The following is a 13,839-nucleotide window of genomic DNA, read 5'->3' as shown; positions in this document are numbered from 1 at the left end:
TGTAGTACTGTATATCATTGACTTTTTAATGGAAAGTTAATGTGCCTGTACTGCTACATGATGAATGACTCCAAAGCTGGACTCAGCTTCATTGTTCAGGGGAAGAATCCAAAGCCGAGTGATTTCTGTCAGATTCCCTCAGAAAGGGCTGTGGTTTTTTTCTTAACAGGCAGAGGAATTTCACTCTGTTGTGCATGTTCTTCTGGAGTGGCTGGCTGAGGCAGAGCAGGCCCTTCGTTTCCATGGCATCCTTCCAGATGATGAAGAGGCTCTGCGGACACTAATAGATCAGCACAGGGTAAGTAAGATAATGGAGAGGATGCTGACTGCTGGACTTGATTTACTGAAAGGAAATAAAATGAAACAAAGCAAAGTATCTCTAGTATAATCACGTCCTGCAACAAGACTTGTTTTCTAGAATAAGAAATTAAAAGTTCTGTAAATTTGAGGGTTCAACACCCATTTTTAGTTCAGGCTATCTGTCTATCAGAGTAACATCTCACTAGGCTTTAAAGCCATTTTGTCTTACTAAGAAAATAATGCAAAAAATTGCATTTTTAAAGGAGTTGTTTAAAATTAGAGACTGGTTCAAAAACTGTCTTGCAAGCAATGTAATTTGGTAAGCTTTGTTGATAGGATGTTTTAATACCAACAGTATAGCTGTTCTCCTAGCAATTCTGAGTGAAACCACCATACACTGTTTTTGTCAAGGTCATCTATATATGTCATCAACATGATGTATTCAGCCATTAACCTTCTGTCATGATGAAACACCATGTTGACATGCTTCTCATGCATTAGGTATTGAAATATTACAGTGACAAAGATACTGGAGATGTTAGGTTACAAGTCATCAAACTGGATTTCAACTAATGAAATGTGAAAATAACTAAGTTAATGACACAGCTAAGGAAAAATTCAGGGGCATATCTCTTCCCATTGAGAAAGTTACCTCCCAAAAAACCAAAACACCTTCCATGCAGTTGTAGTAGTAATAATAATAATAGCAGCAATAATAATAAAAACTTGTGTGCAGTTAACATGAGAACATAAGAATGGCCACTCTGGGTCAGACCAACGGTGCATGTAGCTCAGAATTCTGTCTTCCAACAGTGGCCAATGCCAGGTGCTTCAAAGGGAATGAACAGAACAGGGCAATTATCGAGTGATCCATCCCCTGTCGTCCAGCCCCAGCATCTGGCAGTCAGAGGCTTAGGGACACCCAGAGCATGGGGTTGCATCGCTGACCATCTTAGCTAAAAGCCATTGGTGGACCTATCCTCCAGCAACTTGTATGGATTTATATAGTGGCATTATGATATTTTCTCTGGTATTATGTATCCCTTTCCTAATGGTTCCTAAAATTCAGTTAACTTTTTTGACTGCCCCGTACATGGACAAGTTTCAGAGTAGCAGCCATGTTAGTCTGTATCCGCAAAAAGAAAAGGAGTACTTTTGGCACCTTTAGAGATTAACAAATTTATTTGAGCATAAGCTTTCGTGAGCTACAGCTTACTTCATTGGATGCAAGCAGTGGAAAATACAGTGGGGAGATTTTATATCCACAAAGAGCATGAAACAATGGGTGTTAACATGCACACTGTAATGAGAGTGATCAGGTAATCGAGTGATGTCGGAGAACACTTCAATCTCTCTGGTCACTCGATTACAGACTAAAAGTCGCAATTCTTCAACAAAAAAACTTCAAAAACAGACTCCGAGAGACTGCTGAATTGGAATTAATTTGCAAGCTGGACACCATTACGTTAGGCTTGAATAAAGACTGGGAGGGGATGGGTCATTACACAAAGTAAAACTATTTCCCCATGTTTATTCCGCCCCCTACTGTTCCTCACACGTTCTTGTCAACTGCTGGAAATGGCCCACCTTGATTATCACTACAAAAGGTTTTTTTTTCCTCTCCTGCTAGTAATAGCTCACCTTACCTGATCACTCTCGTTACAGTGTGTATGGTAACACCCATTGTTTCATGTTCTCTGTGTATATAAAATCTTTCCACTGTATGCATCCGATGAAGTGAGCTGTAGCTCACAAAAGCTTATGCTCAAATAAATTTGTTAGTCTCTAAGGTGCCACAAGTACTCCTTTTCTTCCAGCATATTGAGCGGATGTTTTCATAGAACTGTCCACAATGACCCCCAAGATCTTTTTCTTGAATGGTAGCAGCTAATTTAGTATGTATACATTTTGTATGGATATTTGGGATTATGTTTTCCAATGTGCATTACTTGCATTCATCAACACTGAATTTCATCTCCCATTTTGTTGCCCAGTCACCTAGCTTTTTGAGATCCCTTTGTAACTCTTTGCAGTCTGCTATGGACTTAACTATCTTGAGTAATTTTCTATCGTCTGCAAATTTTACCACTTCAGTGTTTACCATTTTTCCATATCACTTATGAATATGTTGAACAGCACTGGTTCCAGTAGAGATCCTTGGGAGACCCCTCTATTTAGCTCTCTCGTGTCTGAAAAATGACCATTTATTCCTAACTTTTGTTTCCTATCTTCTAAGTACTGATCCATGAGAGGACCTTCCCTCATATCCCATGACTGCTTACTTTGCTTGAGAGCCTTTGGACAAAGTATAGTGTACTTTGACTTTCAGAAAGCCTTGTGAAAGGCTTTCTGAAAGTCAAAGTACACTATATCCACTGGTTCACCCACATGTTTGTTGACCCTCTCAGATAACTCTAATAGATCAGGGAGGCATGATTTCTCTGTACAAAAGCCATGTTGATCTTCCCCAACAAATCATGTTTATCGATGTGTCTGATCATTCTGTTTTTTGCTATAGTTTCAACTAATTTGCCTGACACTTTAGTTAGGCCACGACAGGAATGATAATAGTAATGTATTTCTTGACTACTGTGAGGGAGAAAATTGTAACAAAACTTCCATGCAACTGAGGGTGCAAAAAAAGCATCATGTTTTTACCACTCCTTGTGGATGCTGGTATCAGCTAACAGGGCATGACTGTCTAACTATGCATAACTCAAGAATCCTCAGAGTATCCTGACTTCAATCAAACAGTTCTCATGGCATCCACATGTAGTATCTGTCCCTTCTAGTGCCTGTCATCACCACTGGCAGCATGCCTTGTTCACTGTTGTGCTGCCACTGGTTCCCTCACTGTGCCTGTTTACTGCTTTCCCACCTGAAGGATCTTCTACACAGGAGGGAAAGTTTCAACAACTGCCACTGAGTTGTGTGGCAATTTGCAACTTAATTTGGGGCCACTGGGAATTTAGTGCTTTGTGCTGTGGCTCCCTAGCTCCATCCTCCTCTCTCTGGCCATACCTTCCCCACATATGTCACCATTCATTCATAGAATCATAGAATTGCAGGGTTGGAAAGGACCTCAGGAGGTCATCTAGTCCAACCCCCTGCTCAAAGCAGGACCAATCCCCAACTAAATCATCCCAGCCAGGGCTTTGTCAAGCCTGACCCTAAAAACTTCTAAGAAAGGAGATTCCACCGCCTCCCTAAGTAACCCATTCCAGTGCTTCACCACCCTCCGAGTGAAAAAGTTTTTCCTAATATCCAACCTAAACCTCCCCCACTGCAACTTGAAACCATTACTCCTCGTTTTGTCATCTGCTACCACTGAGAACAGTCTAGATCCATCCTCTTAGGAACCCCCTTTCAGGTAGCTGAAAGCAGCTATCAAATCCCACCTCATCCTTCTCTTCCGCAGACTAAACAATTCCAGTTCCCTCAGCCTCTCCTCATAAGTCATGTGTTCCAGTCCCCTAATCATTTTTGTTGCCCTCTGCTGGACGTTTTCCAATATTTTCAAATCCTTCTTGTAGTGTGGGGCCCAAAACTGGACACGGTACTCCAGATGAGGACTCACCAATGTCGAATAGAGGGAAACGATCACGTCCCTTGATCTGCTGTCAGTACCCCTACTTATACATCCCAAAATGCCATTGGCCTTCTTGACAACAAGGGCACACTGTTGACTCATATCCAGCTTCTTGTTCACTGTAACCTGTAGGTCATTTTCTGCAGAACTGCTGCCTAGCCATTTGGTCCCTAGTCCGTAGCGGTGCATAGGATTCTTCCGTCCTAAGTGCAGGACTATGCACTTGTCCTTGTTGAACCTCATCAGATTTCTTTTGGCCCAATCCCAAATTTGTCTCGGTCCCTCTGTATCCCATCCCTACCCTCCAGCGTATCTACCTCTCCTCCCAGTTTAGTGTCATCTGCAACCTTGCTGAGGGTGTAATCCACGCCATCCTCCAGATCATTAATTAAGATACTGAACAAAACCGGCCCCAGGATCGACCCTTGGGGCACTCCACTTGATACCAGCTGCCAACTAGACATGGAGCTATTGATCACTTCCCGTTGAGCCCGACAATCTAGCCAACTTTCTTTCCACCTTATAGTTCATTCATCCAGCCCATACTTCTTTAACTTGCTGGGAAGAATACTGTGGGAGACCGTGTCAAAAGCTTTGCTAAAGTCAAGGAACAACACGTCCACTGCTTTCCCCTCATCCACAGAGCCAGTTATCTCATCATAGAAGGCTATTAGAATAGTCAGGCATGACTTTCCCTTGGTGAATCCATGCTGACTGTTCCTGATCACTTTCCTCTCCTCTAAATGCTTCAGAATTGATTCCTTGAGGACCTGCTCCATGATTTTTCCAGGGACTGAGGTGAGGTTGACTGGCCTGTAGTTCCCCAGATCCTCCTCCTTCCCTTTTTTAAAGATGGACACTACATTAGCCTTTTTCCAGTTGTCCGGAACCTCCCCCGATCACCATGATTTTTCAAAGATAATGGCCAATGGCTCTGCAATCACATCCGCCAACTCCTTTAGCACTCTTGGATGCAGCTCATACAGCCCCATGGACTTGTGCTTGTCCAGCTTTTCTAAATAGTCCCAAACCACTTCTTTCTCCACAGAGGGCTGGTCACCTCCTCCCCATGCAGTGCTGCCCAGTGCAGTAGTGTGGGAGCTGACCTTGTTCGTGAAGACAGAGGCAAAAAAGCATTGAGTACATATGCTTTTTCCACATCCTCTGTCACTAGGTTGTCTCCCTCATTCAGGAAGGGGCCCACACTTTCGTTTACTTTCTTCTTCTTGTTAACATTCCTGAAGAAACCCTTCTTGTTACTCTTAACATCTCTTGCTAGCTGCAACTCCAAGTGTGATTTGGCCTTCCTGATTTCACTCCTGCATGCCTGAGCAATATTTTTATACTCTTCCCTGGTCATTTGTCCAATCTTCCACTTCTTGTAAGCTTCTTTTTTGTGTTTAATATCAGCAAGGATTTCACTGTGAAGCTAAGCTGGTTGCCTGCCATATTTACCATTCTTTCTACACATCGGGATGGTTTGTTCTGGTAACCTCAATAAGGATTCTTTAAAATACAGTCAGCTCTCCTGGACTTCTTTCCCGCCCCATGTTATTCTCCCAGGGGATCCTGCCCATCCGTTCCCTGAGGGAGTCAAAGTCTACTTTTCTGAAGTCCAGGGTCCATATTCTGCTGCTCTCCTTTCTTCCTTGTGTCAGGATCCTGAACTTGACCATCTCATGGTCACTGCCTCCCAGGTTCCCATCCACTTTTGCTTCCCCTACTAATTCTTCCCGGTTTGTGAGCAGCAGGTCAAGAAGACCTCTGCCCCTCGTTGGTTCCTCCAGCACGTGCACCAGAAAATTGTCCCCTGCACTTTCCAAAAACTTCCTGGATTGTCTGTACACTGCTGTATTGCTCTCCCAGCAGATATCAGGGTGATTGAAGTCTCCCATGAGAACCAGGGCCTGCGATCTCGTAACTTCCATTAGATGCCGGAAGAAAGCCTCGTCCACCTCATCCCCCTGGTCCGATGGTTTATAGCAGACTCCCACCACGACATCACCCTTGTTGCTCACACTTCTAAACTTAATCCAGAGACTCTCAGGTTTTTCTGCAGTTTCATACTGGCGCTCTGAGCAGTGCCATTAATGCCATGGAAGGGCTGCCAGCTGCTTTTCTGGTATCTTTGAGGGATTGAAGTATGCCTGTTATCTGCCTGTCCTCTCTAGCTGCTCCAAATGGTTCCCTTTTGGTTTTTTTGCTCTCCTCTGTGAAATCCTGATCCTGCTGAAGTCAGTGTCAAAACCCCAATTGATTTTAATGGGGCCTGCATGTCATCCTGTGCCACTAGACTAATAAAATAATTTCCACAAAAAATAAAACTTAGCTAAGATATAGTTAAGATTGCTAAGTCCACTCTAAGAGAAAATGTACCATTAATCACATTATTTTTTGTAAAAAAAGAATAAACATTGAAACTATGGAGTTCACAATCTAAGAACAATTCTGACAGCATCCTTAATACCCGATGCCCACATTAATAAATTGAAAAAATTCTCACAAGGTAGCACAGTACACTTTTGGGCTCACCAGAGTTACTATTCTCCAAACGTTAATAACCAATTTTCAAATGCCACTTTCCGATGAGAGGTTAGGAAGGAAGGGGCTTATACAGCAGCTCTCACTGCAACCTTAACCAGGGGGCTTCAACCAGTGCCTTCATAATAAAAAATACCATAACTGTTTTAGAGCTGCTTACTTAGTCTCGTTAGATGTTACTTTACTGGGGGGTTAGATTCAATCTTTTAATTACTGTCTATTGGTGATGATGTAAATTTCAAATATGTACCTAAGTACCTAATTTGTCTCCTAAACTTGGTATAAAGAAAAGAAGTACTTGTGGCACCTTAGAGACTAACAAATACTTGATATGTGTGTTGTACCAATTAATATTGCAAAGGATGACTTGCTTTTGAAATCTGTATAGCATTACCATTTGTGTTATACATTGTTAATTTGATCATGAGTGTGATATCTCCAATGTATATATGAAATTTTTAGGAGAAAAGATGAAAGGTAGGTAAGTGTGGTATGTTACATAAATTTAAAACATCATCTCTCTTCCATCTGTGTTGCTACAATATTATCCCAAATCACTTATTAGATTATAATGACTGCATTATTGAGGTAAATGTTAAATGTGTCCTTTATTCACAATGCATGTTATAATTCCTGTAAAATGATTTTAATACCTTTGTATCGAGCCACATATTGAAAGCTTTTCATTTTTAGGCATTTAACCTCAAAGGTCCATTTTTATGTCCCACTATTTAGCTTTTTTCTTGAAAACTGTACATGATTTAATGAAGGGTACATGTCACAGCCAATTCAAGTTTTCTACCACTCATCACAGTGTCTGGGGACGAAGAGGTACAGTAGGTTAATGCACTACATTAGGTAATAAAAAATATGAATTTGTTCTCAATCTGTCTCTAGTGTATCACTAAATGACCACAGAGTTCAGCACAGCTTGGGGAAGCTCAGTATTCCAAACATCTAGGCTGTTGCAGATCAGAGTTTTGAGGTTCGTTTATAGAGTTGTGTAGGGAAGGTTGCATTATGTTTGCCAATATTCTGCCTGGCTCTTGCCAATGCTGCCAGTTTCTCAGTGTAACAAATACTAAAATACACTGTATATATTCAGAAACCATTTTGAGCTGAAATTGCAAGAATAGCTCACAGGATTTCAACACAACCAGACTGGAAACATAACTCTGATTTGGTCTTAGAGTCATATACTTGTTTAACTTAATCCAGATTCAGGTACTGCCTACTCTGCCCAAATCAAGTCTAACTACACAATCTGCAAGTTTCAGGAGGTACTTAGAAATTGACAAGAAGCTGTTGGAGCCTAAGCACCCAACGCTCAGCTTTCCCCCCAGGCCCAGCTGCTGGAGATGCTGTGGGACATGTGGGTATCCAGGGCTCCCAGCTTCCCTGCCATTTCCCCAGCCCATCTGTAGCTCCCCAACTGCCTACTAGGAAGGTTCATGTCAATTTCATTTTCTCCCTGCAGACAAAAAATGAAATTGAGGAGAGCTTTCCAGGTGGGCAGCCAGGGAGCCATCATTTCAGTTTTCCTGATGGAAAATCAAATTTTTCTGGTAAAATTGAAATTTTCTTTGGGGAAATTTCAATTTTGGAAAAAGATATTTTTCCATTGGAAAATAATTCTCATGGAAAATTCCCAGCCAGTTCTGCTGTCTGGTTCTTTATAGTTTGTTCCTTCAGCACCTGTTAAGGAGCTTTTACCTGGGTATTTTGTAGGATTAGTACTGATAAACAGGCTAGGTCTCCTGAAAATTTTCTAGTAGTGACTCCAACCCCACAGCACATTTGATTTACAGTATCTTATCGAGTGGTATGATTTTTTTTAATAGGGTCATATATACCACAAGCATATACAACGTGTTGCATTACTAAAGAGTTGCAGGCTAATATGTTATATATTTTAAATCTTAATTTAGTTCTTTATATGGAATAGGTTTTTTAAATGTTCTTAACTTTTCTTGTATGTAGTGGTGATGTAGCAGTGTTGGTCCCAGGATATTAGAGAGACGAGGTGGGTAAAGTAATATCTTTTATTGGATCAGCTTTTGCTGTTGAGAGAGACAAGCTTTCAAGCTACACAGAGCTCTTCTCCAGATCTGGGAAAGGTACTCAGAATGTCACATCTAAATGCGAGATCGAACAGAAAGTTTAGCATAAGTAGTTAGCGTGTATTCTAAGGGACCATTCAAGGTGAAGTGGCCCATTAATACCCATGCAGTCATAGGACAAAAAGGGGGAATAGTGGGTAATTGTTGTAATAAGCCATAAATCCAGTGTCTTTATTTAGACCAGGATTTTTAGTGTCTAGCAAAGTTATGAAGTTAAGTATCCAGGCTCATCTTTTGAAAGTGTCGACAGTTTCTCAGACCTTAAGAAGAGCTCTGCATGGCTCGAAAGCTTGTTTCTCTCACCAACAGAAGTTGATCAAGTGAAAGACATTACCTCACCCACCTTGTCTCTCTGAACTTTTCTTATAAGAATTGGACTTGTCTCATCTCTTATTCTTTTTCCCTCTGCCCATTGAATCAGTTCAGGCTTTGAATGATCCAATAGAGAACTTTAGCCTTCCAGATTTGGCCAACACTCATTGAAGTTACTCAGATTTTTCTTTCAACTGGTGCCAGCAACTAACTGAAATCTTTGTTTCTGCTTTAGGAATTCATGAGAAAGCTGGAAGACAAAAAGGCAGAACTAAATAAAGCAGCAGGTATGGGAGAAGCCATCCTGGCTATCTGCCACCCAGACTCCTTCACTACCATTAAGCACTGGATAACAATCATCAGAGCCAGATTTGAAGAGGTCAGTATGTCTCATGCAGCCTTCATAGTAACAGGCAATCTTTGATAGTTTGAAACATAGCTGGCAATTAACAAGTCTGTTACGTTGGAGGAAATGATCCAGCTGTTGAGAACGCAACTATTTAAAATACCCAAGCTGATATATATGAAGAGGCCAGGTTTTACTCTGCTTTTGAGAAGTAAAAGAATAACTACAGCAGCTGGTCAAATTTTTTTTTTTACCACCCCTCATTTCTCCTCAGCAAATTCATAGTCTCAAGAGAGAGACTATAATGCTTTAAAAAACAACAATCAGGGTATGTACAAAGTAGTCTAAAGAACGAGGAGTACTTGTGGCACCTTAGAGACTAACAAATTTATTTGAGCATAAGCTTTCGTGGGCTAAAACTCACTTCATCGGATGAATGCAGTGGAAAATACAGTAGGAAGATATATATATGTATACACAGAGAACACGAAAAAATAGGTGTTGCCATACCGAGAGTAATCAGTTAAGGTGAGCTATTATCAGCAGGAGAAAAAAAACTTTTCTAGTGATAATCAGGATGGCCCATTTCCAACAGTTGACAAGAAGGTGTGAGTAACAGTAGGGGGAAAAATAAGCATGGGGAAATAGTTTTACTATTTACTATTTAAGTAAATATTGGAAATATTTAAGTAAAGATGTGGAAATATTCATGGATTGACTTCTTATCAAGGTATTAGCATGGGCAAAGCAACATCAGCAGAGACTGGCAGGAGCCCTGGCTGGACTTATTGCTAAGCAAGAATTGTTGGAAGCCTTATTGTCCTGGTTGCAGTGGGCAGAGACTACTCTTAGTGAAAAAGATAAAGAGGTCATCCCCCAGGAGATCGAGGATGTTAAAGCACTCATAGCCGAACATCAGGTAAGGCATGAAAAATGTGAAACATGTCTTAAGGATTTTGTACAGATACACGCATCTTAGATTTGCTACATAATCAAAGATGAGCCTGTTTTAGTTCTTTACAGTATGTTTAATGATCCAGTTTCCAGATTCCTGATTGTATGTTCCCTGTCCCTGTGATTGATCCCAGCCTTGCTCAAACAAAGCAAACAAATGAAAATGCAGCCATGTTTTAAAAACATGCACCAACTTGTTAGGAATAAGGACACTGAACATTTAAAAAACACCAGGCAGTTCTGCTGCCTAGAACCAGCATTGCATTGTCTGCTTTGCTAAGTGAATTTCAAAACATGTTTTATGCAAGTGACCATCCTTGCTTTATGTCAGATCCTAATTGACTCTCCTCTGAGCTGTTGTCGATTAGTCTGGACAGTAAAGGACCTAGTACTGCTCTTGAATTCAGGGTCTTTTGCACATCACACCCGGTGCACCAAGTTCAGCCAACGTATTTTTAAATGTAGACTTCCTTTAGCAGCTCTGCCATAATGTAGATAGAAGTTCATATAGGTAATATTTCTTAGCCACAAAATATTTATTTTATATTTAATTGTAATGATAGGATTATTTTAGTGAAAGAGAAATGTCTCTTGTGTCTTCTGCTGTAATTTTCCTGACAGGTAGTTGCCCTCTCTCTGTAACTTAGTATTCTGTTTTCTTTATTTGTCTTTCTTATCCATTGATAATTAAAGCAGCTACCATTTAATTGCAGACATTTATGGAGGAAATGACCAGAAAACAGCCTGATGTGGATAAAGTCACAAAGATCTACAAAAGGAAGGCAGTTGAACCCACACCAATACAGTCTCATATTCCTGTGCTAGATAAAGGGAGAACAGGAAGTAAGTAATGGGATTTTTTGGGGCGGTCGCACGTATCATTGCTTTTCCAATATAAATGATTGATTTCTCATAAACTAATACTGTTAGGTGTCATTACTATCAGAACAGTCTGGTAAAACAAGGTGAAATTATTCGTCCATTGGTTTTTCTAACTACTTTGTCATATGTTTTTTTCATTGAGAGGAACGTGTCTATTTGGTAACAGACTTTGTAGCTAATTGTGCCAAAATATAACAAGGCAAACATGTCACCTACTGTAATTGTGTTTGTACTAATTCCTTCCCAAAATATAGGGTGAACTATTTTAATTTCTCTTCAATAAGACTCGAATACCTCTTAACCTTTTACAAGCGACTGTCACAAGTGATCAGTGTATCTTTCCATTCTCACATAGTGGAAGAATATGATTTCTTTATTAAAATAATTGCAGAAAACCAAATTTTCATTTGATAAATAAAAATAATGAGGCATTCCAGTATTTGTGCTTCATTTCATCACATTGCTACTGATTTTTATGATCTGATGCTAATTTTATACATGCAGTTTTGTGTGCACTGTGCTTTTCTGTGCTAATGGTAGATTTTTGTAAACTCAAATATAGAATTGACACCTGCAAAGCATATGTATATGCCAATTATGTGCCAACATATGACCATTTTGGGAGTGCTAATCGTTTTGCATGCAAAATTGTGGAAACAAAATTAAAGGCTGGACTGAGGCTTCCTTGAAAATTGCACTCTTAAAGTTTATTTGTTTTAACCCTGTTGTGTTTTAACACTCCCACTCTTGCAAAAAATGCCAAGAGACCTTTAATGGTCTTTAGCTGGTAAAGGTGGGTTGTTTGTTGTTGTTGTTTTTTGCTGACTCATCCAAAAGATGAAATACCAAGCTGCACAAGCAGCACAAGACAGTACTGATAGGTTATGAAGAACATCTAATGAGTTCCCTCTCTCCTATCCTGCATGAAACGACATGGATTTTAGTAGGTCTCCCAACTGAGTTTCACGTAAAGTGAATCCTTAAGTGAGGAGATGGTTTAAATTTCTGTATCTCTACCTCTGCCTCCAAAATGAGGCTGTTTGTTCCGCAATGCTCTCTCAGACCTTGCTTGCAGTGGGAATATTTATAAACATTTTTCTGTGATGGTGCCAATTCACAAGTATGGCCAGTAGCGGAAGGTATCATGTAGACAAGGCCCAGGTGTTTTAACCGTTGTGTTGTCTTTCTCTGGCTATGGCAAAACTCCCATTAACTACAATGGGGAGGCTAGGATTTGGCTCATTATTAGTTGCAGAAGGGAGTCTTTTTAAAGAGGATGATCATCATTCACATGAAAATATGCTGTGTTTTAAATTGGTTGGGACTTGGAGAAAAATAAGCCTATGCTAACTTGTATTCTGTTTTAATAGGAAAACGTTCCCCAACAGCAGGTATGTATCCATCAGGAACACAGGCACAAATAGAAACCAAGAATCCAAGGGTAAACCTATTAGTCAGCAAATGGCAGCAAGTCTGGCTTCTGGCTTTGGAAAGAAGAAGAAAATTGAATGATGCTTTGGATAGACTAGAAGAGGTCAGCACACAGCATATATATTATATACTATGTATATTTTTGTTTAACCCTGCATTTCCTGTTACAAAGCGAAAGTAATGCCAGTCTTACATTTTTGTTATATGATGTATAGTTAGATGGAAACATCTTGATATGTGCATGCAAAAAGCAGCTAGTCCTATTTTAATAGTGAATAGAATCAAACCATTTCAGTACAAATGTGGGCATTTTAAAGAGCCAGTTATTTAAAAGCATGCTGATGTGACCTCTCTTACCTATTCTGTAAGCGATTCATTTAAACTTGAAAAACATCTCTCATCTCTCTTTCCTCAAGCTGAGGGAATTTGCCAACTTTGATTTTGATATCTGGAGGAAAAAGTATATGCGATGGATGAACCATAAGAAATCTCGAGTAATGGACTTCTTTAGGAGGATTGATAAAGATCAGGATGGAAAGATAACGAGGCAGGAATTTATTGACGGAATTCTTTCTTCAAGTAAGTTCTAAATTAAGTTACTGATCAGATTATGAGATGCATCTAATATATTGGCAACATATTGTATCTGAGGTAAGTCTTGATGTGGTAAGAGATCAGGTTTACCTTTAAAGAAATTATCACTCTGTGATAAATGTAAAGTGGTAATAGTTGCTTTACTTAAAAACATTGATAAAATTTAGACACTCCTTTCTTGAGTGAGTCAATTATGACACAAATTTTTGTCCCTATGTTGTGTGTATGTAATACACTGGCTAAGTGTGTGTGATCATGTTTCCCTCTAGTGGCTGGCCCACATAAAAGATAAGAGCCTTCCACTTCTAACAACTCCTTTTGCTCAGGTGGTGGAGACCTGCACTTTTTGTGTCAGAGTGTCAGGGTTCTGTTCCTGCTGACAGCACCTGGTCAACACAAATGGTTGCCCTTGTGCAGATAAGAACTCCTCTGCACCTGAAATAATCAAAATGAGCTTCCACAAACATGGGGTGTGTGTAACATACACTATATGGGTATGATCATGTCTGCCTCTCATGAGTGTCCCACACCTGAAGATAAGATCCTGCTACTTCTACCAGCTGAAAGAGCTATCCTGTTAGCTCAAGTGGTGTAGGCCTGTAGTTGTTGAATGTCCATGGCACTACTGCTGTTGATCAGTCATGCTGGATGTTTATATATTGTAATACTTTATTTATCTCCCTGTACAGTCTGTAATTGAGCAATGAACATGCTGCTGCAAGAGTTCTCAACCAAAGAAGGGTTTCAGATTATAGAGTTCCATTTTTAAA

At 40.1% G+C, this 13,839-nt stretch overlaps 1 protein-coding gene across 19 annotated transcripts in view; it reads left to right on the top strand.

Moving 5' to 3' along the window:
• Positions 1–13,839, top strand: part of DST (dystonin) — a 471,547-nt gene that overhangs the window by 442,377 nt on the left and 15,331 nt on the right. For all 19 annotated transcript variants that reach the window (XM_073336274.2, XM_078852094.1, XM_078852090.1 and 16 more), the window contains 6 exons: positions 170–298; positions 9,098–9,241; positions 9,939–10,127; positions 10,876–11,005; positions 12,415–12,578; positions 12,892–13,054. In XM_073336274.2, the coding sequence (XP_073192375.2) occupies positions 170–298; positions 9,098–9,241; positions 9,939–10,127; positions 10,876–11,005; positions 12,415–12,578; positions 12,892–13,054 (919 nt within the window). The remainder of the gene's footprint in view (positions 1–169; positions 299–9,097; positions 9,242–9,938; positions 10,128–10,875; positions 11,006–12,414; positions 12,579–12,891; positions 13,055–13,839) is intronic.

Source organism: Lepidochelys kempii, chromosome 3, assembly GCF_965140285.1.
Source record: "Lepidochelys kempii isolate rLepKem1 chromosome 3, rLepKem1.hap1, whole genome shotgun sequence".
NCBI classification, from domain to species: Eukaryota; Metazoa; Chordata; order Testudines; family Cheloniidae; genus Lepidochelys; species Lepidochelys kempii.
Note: the sequence above shows the minus strand (reverse complement) of the source record. Positions and strands in the feature narration are given on the sequence as shown.